The 13,172-nt window shown below is 35.5% G+C and overlaps 1 protein-coding gene across 1 annotated transcript in view; it reads left to right on the forward strand.

The window, feature by feature from the left end:
- LOC145682178 (uncharacterized) overlaps positions 1-13,172 on the forward strand; it is an 86,073-nt gene that overhangs the window by 46,893 nt on the left and 26,008 nt on the right. Inside the window, exon 10 of the mRNA XM_081753765.1 lies at positions 1,536-1,633. Within this exon, the coding sequence (XP_081609891.1) occupies positions 1,536-1,633 (98 nt within the window). The remainder of the gene's footprint in view (positions 1-1,535; positions 1,634-13,172) is intronic.

Consider the following 13,172-nt stretch of genomic DNA (forward strand, 5'->3'; position numbering starts at 1 on the left):
TGTGAACGGATATTGAAAGTTTAAAGACTCCACACAAAGTAAGGTTATAGCTATTCTATAAATAGTTGAATTATATGTCCTATATGCACAGAAACAGTACAATATATAGAAAATACGAACACATAGAAAACATATATAGTTTCTGTTAATAGTGATGACTTAAGACATTTCCTTGCAAGGAAAAGACGACGAAGTGTCGAAGAAAAAATGAATAGTCTTGAAATTATCACTACAATCCGCTTAGACTCGATCGATTGCAAGTAATGCTTACGTAGTTCATTCAAATCGTATATTTCATATTAACTTGTGGATATTTCTTAGTAAAAGTAGTGAAAGCTTATGCCAATGGTTGTGATGACAGTTGTAAAGCAATCAATTCTTTATGGATTTTGCTGATGCACCGGTGCAGTTTACATGTTTTTAGTTTCTTACATTTCGTCTTTTTACCAATAACTTATTTTTCATAAAAAAAAAAAATAATAATCCTAAGACATAAAACTATAACTTAATTTATGTATTTATTTATTCATTCAAACTTACAAATACCAAACGTGTATCTGACAGTTACATTTACAGGGTTCATACTGTCCAGGAACACCTGGTTTTTCTCATCAAATATTGGAATCCGTTAAGTTTCTCTTCTAATCTTTCGTATAGTTTTCGGCTTGGCCTGGTTTAGTAAAGATTATCACATACAGTCCATTTTAAAACAAGCCCCGAGCACAAATACAGAAACTTAATTTACACTGTCCTTTCCGGTCTTCCCCGTTGCCTACCGCTTCGACAGCTACAAAGAATCTCCATCCCACTCCACTCCAGATGCAAGAATGGAACAACAAGAGTGTAAAAAAGTATGCAAACAAAATATTAGACACAATACGTGCCGGGGCCGGTTTTAAAATGGACGCACTGTACTGTGCATGGTTGTAGTATCCTAAAGATAGAAAGCAGGCTGAAAACATATATATTCCGTCACAACATCGCTTTCGTTTGTCTGTCAACAGAGTATTCGTTACTGTACTGTTATAATTGTTCTAAAAATACCCTGGAAAGCGTAATTTGACCTAGCATACGAGTCCTATTTCAGGACGTTTTTTAAGTTTCACGTTTGTCTGTGTCAAGAGATTAGCTAGACTGTAATAGTTCACAAACCAATTGTAGCAGCAGTTTGGGAAATGATCATCCTGATAGAAGTTAGGGTATTGTGTTTAACGGAACTAGTAATTTACCGTATTTGTTATAGAATGCGAGAGGTGTTGGATTCACAGCCAACTAACGCATACAATGTACTATGAGTCAGATTTGATAATGTTTCAGTTCATATTATTTATCTTTTTTTCTTTCATGTTTGATTGATCTCGCAAACAAGCTCCAGGACCTCAAAGTATGTCCATATGTCAAACTATTGGGCAATTACAAGCTTAAAATGGGTGCAGATCATATAGGCCTTAAGTTTTATAGTATATAATTATGATTCTATCTCCTTTATAATGACTCTAAGAAATCTTTATTATGTACTGGTTTTCCTTTCGCAGGTGGTAAGAAGGAGATCGCTATCAAAATGGACGATGACCAGCTGAAGATATTGGCTGAACTTCCAAGTTCTGCAGTAGAAATGCAGGTGAAGGAAAAGGTATATCTAAGGCACTTTGTGTGGCTGCAGTTGTGTGGGAGTATGCGTGCGTGGTGTGCCTGAGGCGTGGAATAGGCTTGCTTCACTGTGTTTGTAAATGTCATGTGCTTAATGGATTGCTTTCTATAAATATAAATTGCTTGCCATGCAATATGGAAAACATAATTACACGCACACTAAAAAGATACACATAAGCGTTTTCACTAAACGTCTAATCAGATACGGAGATGAAAAACTAGGAAGGAAGACAATAAATAGTAGAGTTTAAAATTAAATGACAATCTCGTCGAAGGTGAAGACTATTTTTTCTTCTGTTTTGTGGCCCACGAATATGCCTTTTAAGCTAAAAGAGAGAAATGAATAATGAAAGTGAGAGATATGAATGATTAGGAAAGAGTTGAGTGAATGATGTGAGTGATTAAGAAAAACTTGGTGGTATGAGAGTAGGAGGAAACGGGAAAACTCCGAGAAAACCCACGGACGAAGGATGTTGTCCACCACAAATTCGATTAAACCAGAACTGCATCAGAAGTGAGCACTCTATACCACTGAGCCACAGTGTTCTCCAGAGAGTTTAATGGCGGAAGAGAAAAGTAATGGGACGGGATGGTTGATAAGAGTGCAGGAGAGTGAAAGACAAGACAAGACCAAAAAAAAAAAAAAAAGTTTTTTAATGAATAAATTAACAAAAGAAAATTAAAGTACTAAAAATAAAAACAAATTATGGATAATAAAGAATAATGTAAGTAATGGAAGATAAAACAAAACTACTCTATCCCTTTGTCTTTAGTACACCACAATACATCAATCAATTCCTAAATTCTCCCACTGCAACCAAACAGAAAACCATGTTGTATGGCCTAACCTTCTTTCTCTCATTCGAAGTTAATCAAGCAAAACACTATACAAACTTCTTTCCATTTGCTTGCAACTCACTTTGGTAAAAGTACTAGTCACAGACTGACTTAACAACGCTTTACTCACGCAAACGCCTTCCAGTGTCCAGAAATTTCTCCCACCTTTCTCTAAAGACTCCACTCTCCTTCCTAACAGCAATTCCAAACAAATTACTGAGCATCATTTCCCGACCATTGTATTATACCTGCCGAACGAAAGGCAGTCCTGGCGCTATGTTCTGACCTTACCATTATCCGGCCCACAGGTACGTGCTGCATCACAGTGGTTGTCCGTAGCCCTACAACATTTTTTCTAATTGCGCCCATTACAGGCCGCACATACGATTTCATCACTAAAATCAAATTTTACCTAGTACTCATGGTTCACTCGAGGGTCTCCAACACCTTGCTCCAAAAATACCCAAAACTGCTAAATTCTTTCTTCTTCCAAAAATTCACAAATCCAGGATCCCAGAAAGATCGATTAATTTAGTATTGGTAGTTTCACTGAATGCATCTAAGCTTTCCCTGACTACTACCCCGAATCTCACATCTAAGCTCTCTCATCAAGATTGAAAGATACAATTTGGGGCCACAGTGACTCTGGTAGAGCGTTCACTCTGGTGCATGGGGGTCCTTGGTTTGATCCCAGCTCGCACCAAGTGAGCTTCGTGGTGAACAAACCATATGTGTTTGTTTTCTCGGGGCTCTCTTGTTTCCTCCCACTTCATTTCGCTATTCCATTCATTTGTCATCATCACCGTTTCCTTTAGCCTAGCCGGCATAAACGTGAGATTTTGAAAGATACAAATTACTTCCTATTCGTTATTCGCTCCATCACTGAACGTCTACCTCCTAATTATCGTCCCATCTGCAACCGTTTGTTTTCATTTATTACCTTATTCTACATTTTCCATTTCTTATACATCTGATCTAAACATTGCTATTTTTTTCTTTTTTTCCTACACACTTTTCGTTCTGTAATTTCATTGGGAATTTTTCCTTTCTTTGTAATTTGTATTTTAATATAATTTTTTGCTGATTTTCCATTTTCTTTATTATTCCTTCGCCCTTCTGCATTCTCATCGACTCACCCACTCCATTTGGTTTATCTTTCGCTACTTAACGCAGTCTACCTCCAACCTGATTCTACACTATCACGTGGCACTGCATTCCAAGTTTGCACCACCCAGCTGCACGCTTCATAATTACTTTTATGCTATTTATTTTAGTTTTCCCTTTCTTTCTCTTCCTTCCTTATCCTATCTGGTGAAAAATTTTAGAAGGGAAAATATTTATAGTGTATCTCATTTTTTGGGTGTGTAATGATGTTTTCTTTGTTTTCTGGTAATTCATTTTCCATTACCGCATCAGGGTTCCTTTGTCTCAGCTATGTATATGTTCGTGCAAAATCTGTTCGTTCGATGGATACTCATGTAATTTTCCTTACATGATTTTGTTCCGTTAATATTCGCAGTCAGATACTACAACAGTTCAGCATAACAAGCATACCATTTTTAATCGGTGTGTTTTTTTAAACAAGAAATCCGGATCGTCTCGTTATTTGTATAGCTCCGGAAAAGGATAGGACTTCTAAGTTTTCTCAATGCAGGTACACGGATAAACTTTAGAATATCGTAATTTGAAAAATACAACGCTTAATAATGCTTGTTACTGTGTATATCCCCATGATCTGTACACTGAAATCTGTACGTTTCTTCTGTAGATTATGTAATAATGCAGATGATTTTAATGTTGTGTTTTGAACTTACTACATGCAATTTGATCATCGAAATAGAGCTGAAATTAACGTTAATCAGTTTTTTTCTATATTAAGTCATATTTATAGAATGGAATGAAATCAGATTTAGAAGGTTTTGTAGTGATAGAATTTTCTCGTTTAAAAGCAGGGTAACGGAAGAACATCATTTCAAATTATAGAATTCAAGTAAAGTTCGCATCGAGATGATAGAATGAAACTTTATGATGTAACAAGAGAATCGCTGTGAATTCAGTGAGTTACTTTGGAAAAAAAATTAATGCAACTTAAGAGGTGGTAGGATAATGTCAAAAAAGAGAAATTTTATTACAGCATTTTTGTTAAATATTTTATCATAATTTACCCTTATGACTAGCCCCTTCAGCATGAAGAGCAATACGTCGAGATGTGACAGTAAAATTTTATTTTAAGAGTTCGTGTGGGGTAATATTTATTCTTAATTATTCGGAATACCTATATCTATTGTCATACAGGTCTCTGAAGCTTTTACACAGTGAAATTTTCTGTAAAATACTGAATACTGTACTTTAATACATCAGTTCACCAGTAGAAGATGCTAACTATAATTTATTAAGTGATGTATTTATTAGTATCACACAAGTGGGACAATATTGTAATGTTAGTGCGTCCATTACTTAGCATGATAACTTCAACGGAAGTGAATTTTAATTTTTTTTTTTTTTTTTTTTTTTTTTTTGCAAAACACAAAAATGATGATTCGTCTCGGCCTAGTTCGGTAATGGAATCAATCTGGTAACATCTTAACAGGTGTCGCTTACTTAAGTCCATCTGTTAGTCTGCACGATAAATCTTAAACAAGTTGAAATAGAAAACTCGAGCGATTATCTCGGTTGACTTTGTTAATGAACTAAAAATCTGTTAACATCTTAACGAGTGACAGCCACTTACGTCCTTCCTTTAATATCTTAACGGGCAACGGCCACTTACGTCCATCCATTAGTCGACACGATAAATCTTGAACGAAATCGAATTCTGTTTTTTGCAATGGATAGGTAGAGGGATTGTCTTGGTTGAATTCGTTAATGGAGTCAGTTCATGAACATCTTAACGAGTAACTGCGACTTCTATCCATCCGTTAGTCCACACGATAAATCGTGGACAAAGATGAATTCTTGAATTGCGTTTTCTTGTAATAGATAGCTAGAGTTTTCTAGTAATAGATGGTTAAAGCAATTGTCACGGAGGAGTTTGTTAATAGAGTCAGTCCGTTAACATCTTCACGGGTAACGGTGATTTTAACGGTAGTTATCCATATTCCATTTTCTAACTACTGAAACAAATGTAGTAGAAGTTACACGTCTTGTTAGATGGCATCAAACATCCTCCAGCGGTTGACATCTACCGGACGGAATTAAAACTTTTAGTTCGTGATCTTTTTACTGTTTACCAGAGTTAATTTATTCTACGGTAGTTTACTAAAATTTTGTGTAGAAGATTCTAGCAAAATAATAGCGAGTAACATAGGTTGTTGAAAAAAAGTTTAGTCAAATTCAAAGTAGAGATATTAATAGTACAGTGGTATTCATGAGCTTTCGATCTGAACACTATAAAAGCTGTCACGGGAAGCCATAAGGATAGAATTTCGTGACGTGGGACTCAATTTAGATTTTTTTTTAAAACCTTAGGACATTTAATTAAGTATGATATAGTTGGTGGAGGCGAACATGTTAAAGAGAAACTGAAATCAAACTAAATCTTTGATTTAAGGTTGAAGATAATGGATCAGCAATGGCACTGATTGATTAAAGAATTAGTTGAATGAGGATGTGGGAGGAAACGGTGAACCTCGAGAAAACCCGCGAACACGATGTTGTCCACCACAAATTCACATGGCGTGGGAACAAACAAGAGGTGAGCGATCTTCCATTGAGCCATTGTACCTCCCTTCCCCCTTTCAAATACTGTAAGAAGTAACGGCGGGAGCTCATGTGGTTCAGATTCCACGTTAATCAGTAGGTCCACGTCTCATATAGCCTCGCTGCTGAAAGGGACGCTAAACTAAAATCAGCTCAACTCAACTATAAGAAGTAACGAGGCGGATACATGTAGTAGTTCTTGTACTACAACTTATACCATGAAAATGTAGTCGTGAAGTTAATTTTAATATTTACACACTATGCTGGCTTTTGGGTGGTCTTATTCGTAAAATGATGATGTTACTTGATGTTTTATTCTCCGACATTATTAAATTAGTGTTTTCATTTGATATATTGTAATGTTTTGTCACATTATTTCTTTAATTATATTCTTTGCTTTTTGAACACCTATTAACAGTTTGTGTAAGTGCACTTCCAGTACTGCAAGGCGTATTCGTTTGCAGATAATTCATATTTTACACGCTTCTAATAATTATTTTCGATGCATTTCTGTATTTGGTTTACTAGTAGTTAATTTAATCGCTTTGGTATGGTAGCTTAAACAGAACTAACGCTAGGCCTTCACATGTGTTATATATGGTTTGCTTAATTGTTTTGTTATTATGAATAGCATAATTTTGAGTCAAAATAAATAAAATCCAGCAGTGACTAACAAGATTGAACGTGAAGAAACTTTTCTTTTTTTTAAGCATCGTTTGTATATTTTGTAATGACTTGTAATTCTGTGTTTGCTTGAAGCGGAACGTCTATTTTGAACAGCGAGGCTATATGAAATTTGTGCTCAAGTTCGAAATGAAATCCGAATCATATAGTTAGATATATGTATGTATGTAAGATGAATTTCAAGAAAATAATGAAAGAAATAATTAAGACCATTGCAAACTACAACAGAAAAAAGAAACAAACAAACAAAGTTACTGTAAGCATTGTCTTCTTTCATTACATAATAAGAACTATGAAATCGTAACGTGGGCAAGAAAATGCGGGAGCGGAACAATAAATAACGCATAACAATTTATCGTAATAAATAACGAGCTTTTAGATACCCTCTTCATAGAACTCCGCCGCCTGTTACGACAGCTAACTAACTCTTCATAGTTATTTTCACTTCTTTATTAGTGTCTAAACGTTTGCTGACCAGGAAGATTGTATAACACCTTCGTGAATCTTGTTCTGTTTTCTTGAATTTTGGTTTCAACAGCTACATCAAATCCTCAGTTATTACAGATGACCTATCAGAGCGCGATCAGTCATGAATGTTTTCTCGACTTCCTTGAAACAATCTTACCCATTTTCGCATTTTACTGTTACTCCATTACGTTGTCACCGCATATCTCCCACATCTTACTGTTACGAACCTGATGACTGACCATATTTCACAGTCAACAGACTGCTGTATTTTCTTTCACACTACGAAGCGTACACACTGATCCTGTAAATGCAAATGACCTTAGGGATGCTGGGAGCCTGCGCATGTACTTTTCTCGAGGGCACGTGCAATTTCAAACTGTATTCACAAACAGACCTTACTTAAAAATAAGCCAAAGTTAACCGAACTCAAATACTTCCGGCGTGCAAAGTTGTAAAACATATCTCTATTCCTAAGCCGAGTCTATTGCTAGCTCTGGCCTAAGTTCAGCTATTAAATATAGTGATCCTTGTTCTTTAGACGAAGGACTACTTGCCCACCAAATTTCATTCAGACTTGGCAGTCATCTATCGAGAAATAAAGTACCACGTACAAGCCCAGAGCCACCAGATATAGCGACATGATGGGCTACTTGTCTACCAACTTTGCTTTACATCCGGCCAGTAGTTATCGAGAAATAAAGTACAACATACAAGCTGAGCAGAACCTAGTCGACCGTGTCTCTGACCGAACTTGGTCACCAAATATAGCGATCTTTATTCCCAATGCAATAGGCTATTTGCCCACCAAATTTGGTTCAGATCCGGCTAGCAGTTAACAAGAAATAAAGTACCACATACTCGCCTAGCCTAGTTCAGCAGGACAAGCCTAACCGAGCCTATCCCTGGCCGAGTTCAGTCACCAAATGTAACGATCTTTATTCCTTATACAATGAATTACTTGCCCATCAAATTTCATTCACATCCTGTCAGTAGTTTACGATAAATCAAGTACCACAAACACAAACAGTAAGGTGTATACTTACGCTTAGTCAATGCTCACAAAAAGCATATTGACGGAACTAGATAAAAGCGCTTAGCTTTCGAAGCTGAAATTTCGTCATCTGAGTGCAAAAAGAAGTAAAGAAAAGAAATGCATATTAAAGACAGAAATTCGGTCTTTGTCACTGCCAATCATTATACGTACATGATAACAACAGCTTTTGCCACTATGATCTTGATTATCATTATTACTCGAAAAAGAAGAAAATACAAGGAACGAGAGAGAAAATAATGAGGAAAGATTACACGTTGATTAAGGAAACTGAACTAAATTGAATGTATATATGAACTATAAAGGTATCATCATGCAAAAGTTAGATCAAAGATCGAGTTGTGAATAGTGTGTGTTCGCGTACAGGTAAATTCCAAGTCCGAGTATTACTATTTCGATGCTCATATTGAGCGGAATCTGGATTTCTCCAACATGCGATTCAAAATAGTAAGTGAAGTTTAGGAGATGAGATTTTCAACTGCATGGTGACTTTTTAAGACAGAGATTTCCAATATATATATATATTCCGCTATTTTGGCTGTTATGGTGTTGCCAGTCTCATCTATATTTAGCAATACGTTGGATAAGCGGGTAATCGGTTAAAAGATATTGTGCACTATGTAAAACTGCTGTTCGAGGTCTATTTACGACGGGTGTAAATTGAATTTGTTCATAACGAAAATTTATGATAATAAATAAGTTTAAAAACTAAGTAGAAAAAATATTTATTTTTATAAACCAAATGCACAGAAACTTCTTTTAAACGTATAAAATGTAGAAGTTGGTAAAGAATGCGTGCCTATTTCGTCAGTTGTAAATGAAAACTGAGGTATTTGTTTTATATCCCACGGTTGTGACGTGTAGGCTAAAGAAGACTGATGGTTAACCCCAGATAGTATACCTGGGGCCTATAAGACCCCATTAAGGATTTACACGGACGCTTCCGTGGAGGTAAGACGTTATGAACTCGTGACCTTTCATTTCTGTCGTCTGCATATCGTCACGAGTGCATAACGTTTGACCTTACGTATACTATGTAGAGTTACGGAAAGTGAATGATTATAAAGAATTGATGGAATGTAAATGTGAGAGGAAACAGGAGCTTCCCGAAAGAAAAATATTGGACATGATGTTTACCAGAAACTCATATGGCCTGGGATCGACCCAGGTAACACCTAAACCAGACGGTGAGCACTCTGCCATGAAGCATTTTAGTGTTCCCATTCTTCAGTTGTTAAGATCGTTATATCACAAGCTAATGGACTCTTTATACCACATTTCCATTTGTACATGAATAGTTCTATTTACTGCTTTTATTTATTTATTTATTTTAAAAATTATTTATTTATTTTAAAAATTATTTATTTATTTTAAATTTGAATTGGCAAACCTATTCCCATTTCACAAGTATAAGTGATAATAACTAATTTGAACTTTGCTAAAGGCTTCATCAGTAGCACGAAGAAGTAGAGAAGAATGAAATATTAAAGATGAAAACCGTAACTGAGAAGTATTTAGTTGAGCACCATATTACAAACACGATAAAGCGACGATGTTGCTAGGTTAGAAGTCTTTAATGGAGGAAAGTCAATATAGCGAGTTGGGTTGGTTGATAAGATTACAGGGGTAAAATAATAAAAAAATTCCAGGAACTATATAATATGCTAGGAAAGAAGACAAGAATTAAAAATATAAATTATGAAATAAGAAATAAAAATTATAAAATAGCGAGAATAAAATTATGTAGAAAGAAATAAAATAAGTAATAGTAAAAAAAAAAAAAAATGCACAAGTGGAAGTGGAAGTATGAAGAGAAGGTAGAGTTAGTAGTGAGAAAGGATTCGTGGATAGAGTGCTGCGATGTGTCTTCTTTTCTCTTTCTGAGGGACGTGGAAGAGAGTGTGGAAAGGTTTAGAATACATACGGAGAAGGTACATTCTAAAGTAGTGCTTGATAGATTGTGTCCTCGGAAGGTAGATACCGGAAAGTGTGTCCTCGGAGGGAAATTTAAACACTGCAAGTGTATCGGTAATTGAAAGTTGGAGCGGATAGAAAGAGCAAAATAGAAGGCTGCAACAGTGAGTTCAATTAAGGATATAAATTAAATTGAACCGAAATACTGATATGTTTGTGTAATCTTCGTATTGGGATGTTCCATGTCAAAGCTTGTATCAGTTATAGGAATTTCTGGTATATTCCTTCGGTGAAGATGCAGGAGTACTTTACAGGCGGGTTTTAGAATGCAGGTTGGATTTATGAGTTTTTTTTTTTTTTTTTTGAGGGGACATAACTTTTCATTGAAAATTACACAATTAAACTTTAATTACACCATAATAAGGCTTTTACGAACGAAGAAAAAATTCTGAAGTTGCATAAAATGCAGTCTACAATCAAGTTATTCCTCTACATTTTCTGGGGGGGGGGGGGTTAATTTGTGGGAGATTGCGTCGGGGGCCCCTGTAAAGGTTTTGGTAGTGTTTCAAGAAGCAAGTTCTCGTAATGAATATGTGGAAATTGGAGACTTCTGGCACAGGATTTGGGCAGGTTAGAAAAGACTTTTCGGTTTCGTGTGAGGCGATGAAATAGAATAAGCAAGATCTATGAGTTTCTGTAGGTAGTGAGGGCAGGGATGATGATGATGATAAAAATTCGGAGTAGTCTTTTTAACGCCATAATGTGTGCGAGTTAGTTAGTTAGTATTCTGATCAGAGATTGCCGATGAAAGAATCGTGGCGAGTTATAAAAATGTTTTAAAGAGATTGATTAACGTTATTCAAGCTCATGTTTAATTTACATTTGTATGGAAATATGTAATGAAAGAAAAAAAGAAAACGACACGCATTAGTTAGTAGTAGAAAAATGTATTGCCTTTCACAAATAAATCTTTCCTCATATTTTCAGTTAGTACATACTTTCGAAATTGTAATTGGCCATTTTAAATCGACTATTTAAATGTGATATTTCTAGATAAGAACATACGATAACCAACTAAAGATTTTTTGTTTTCGTATTTTCCATTTTTAGTATCATTTTTACCTTGTATTAAACTGCTTTCATTTATATTTGTTGATAATAGAAGTTCTATTTCTGTGTAGTGGAACAGCTGAGAACGGTAGTTGTAATAAATGTCAGTGATTTTTCATTTGCATTAACAAACCAATTTTAGTATTATAATTTTTCAGCATTAAAGATTTTTTTTTGAGTTGGATATTTGACTGTTAGTGTAGTTGGCACACGTGTAATTGTCGTATATCGATAGAAGTCCTCTGTCCATGTGTCAGTAGAAATGTAACACTCGTTAATATCGAATATCACGGAAAAGTTGGCTACCATACTGGGAAAATTACATGAGATAAAAGAGTGAAATGGTCCAGTACGTAGTAATAAGAAAGCAGAAATAACCTATTTTCTTCATATTATGTTCTGTTCTTTAAATGTTCTTGTTGATATTGTCGTCTCATGTTATTAAGGCTGGGAAATATGTAGCTTCATAAGTTAACTGTTTGTGTATTTTTGTCAAAGTGTAATATATATTTCTAAAAGAACCCGATTATTTTTGGACCGATTTATGTATTTGTTGGGATTTATTTGTACTAATTACATGCTTTTAAGTAACATGATCTAACAGTTTCAAAGTGTTGGATATCATTTAATACTTACATATTTTTTGTTTTATACTAACGTAGTGTGAGTTTAAAAATTAGTACTAATTTCGTTACCAATAGTTTCGGCAGGATACAGTAGCTAACCTAGATCAGTGCAGAATATTACTGACTTTCGCGTCTTTCTCTTGCGTTGGTACTCTTTATTGGATAAGGGGCCGCGGTGGCTCAGTGGTAGAGCGTTCACCCCTGGTGCTTGGGGTCTCGGGTTCGATCCCAGCCCCCGCCAAGTGAACTTTGTGGTGGACAAACACCGTGTGCGTGGGTTTTCTCGGGGTTCTCCCGTTTGCTCCCACTTTCTTCATTCCACCATTTGATTCATTACTCATCATCACCGTCTCCTTTAGCCTAACCGGCATAAGCGTGGGACGTAAAACTCAAAGATTTCATTTTTTTTCTTTATTGGATAAGCTGCAAAGAATTTTACGAGTTTGTCCTTTATCTTCACTTTTCCTGTAACCAATAATCGTGTTGTTCAAAGAATTGTCAAGTGGATTTCAATTTTGCGAGGACAAGTGAGACAATGCAAAAACATAACATTGCACTTAAACATAGTTAAACAATACGGAGCGAAACAGATACTGAAGTTACAGCTTCTTTATCCCAATTTAATGCGTATGATGCACATTAATAATGTGTTCCTTCACTTTAGTGGTACATTGTGCTTTTTGGCCAAGTCTGTAAATTAGCTGTTTAAAGTTGAAGAAAGAAAAAAAAAAGTCACAAATTCAAAAGGACACCACATTTTAGCCTAGAGCATATTTTGGTTGTTGTTGCGAAACCTGCTTCCAGTGATTTCTGTGCTAATATCACACTACTAAACTATGCTCTGCGTAAATATAGGAAGTCTTTTTGAATGGTTGTCTCCGTCTGTGGACAGATATCAAAATCAAAACGGTAACAGGTAGTGAAAAACGGTCTTTTGATATTTATATTCAGCGTCCGAAAAATAGGTTCGATCTCCCTTATCCCAAAATGGACCAGTTCAAGTTTCAATGTTTATCACCGTAGAACAAAACTGTAAGAGAAAACAAGAAACGATGTACCATTTTGATATGAATTCAGTGTCCCAAGAGTTTCTATCTTGTTGCTCAATTGGAATTGATGTGATAGATTTACAT

The sequence above is a fragment of the Thermobia domestica genome, chromosome 3 (assembly GCF_964235325.1).
Source record: "Thermobia domestica chromosome 3, izTheDome1.hap1.1, whole genome shotgun sequence".
NCBI classification, from domain to species: Eukaryota; Metazoa; Arthropoda; class Insecta; order Zygentoma; family Lepismatidae; genus Thermobia; species Thermobia domestica.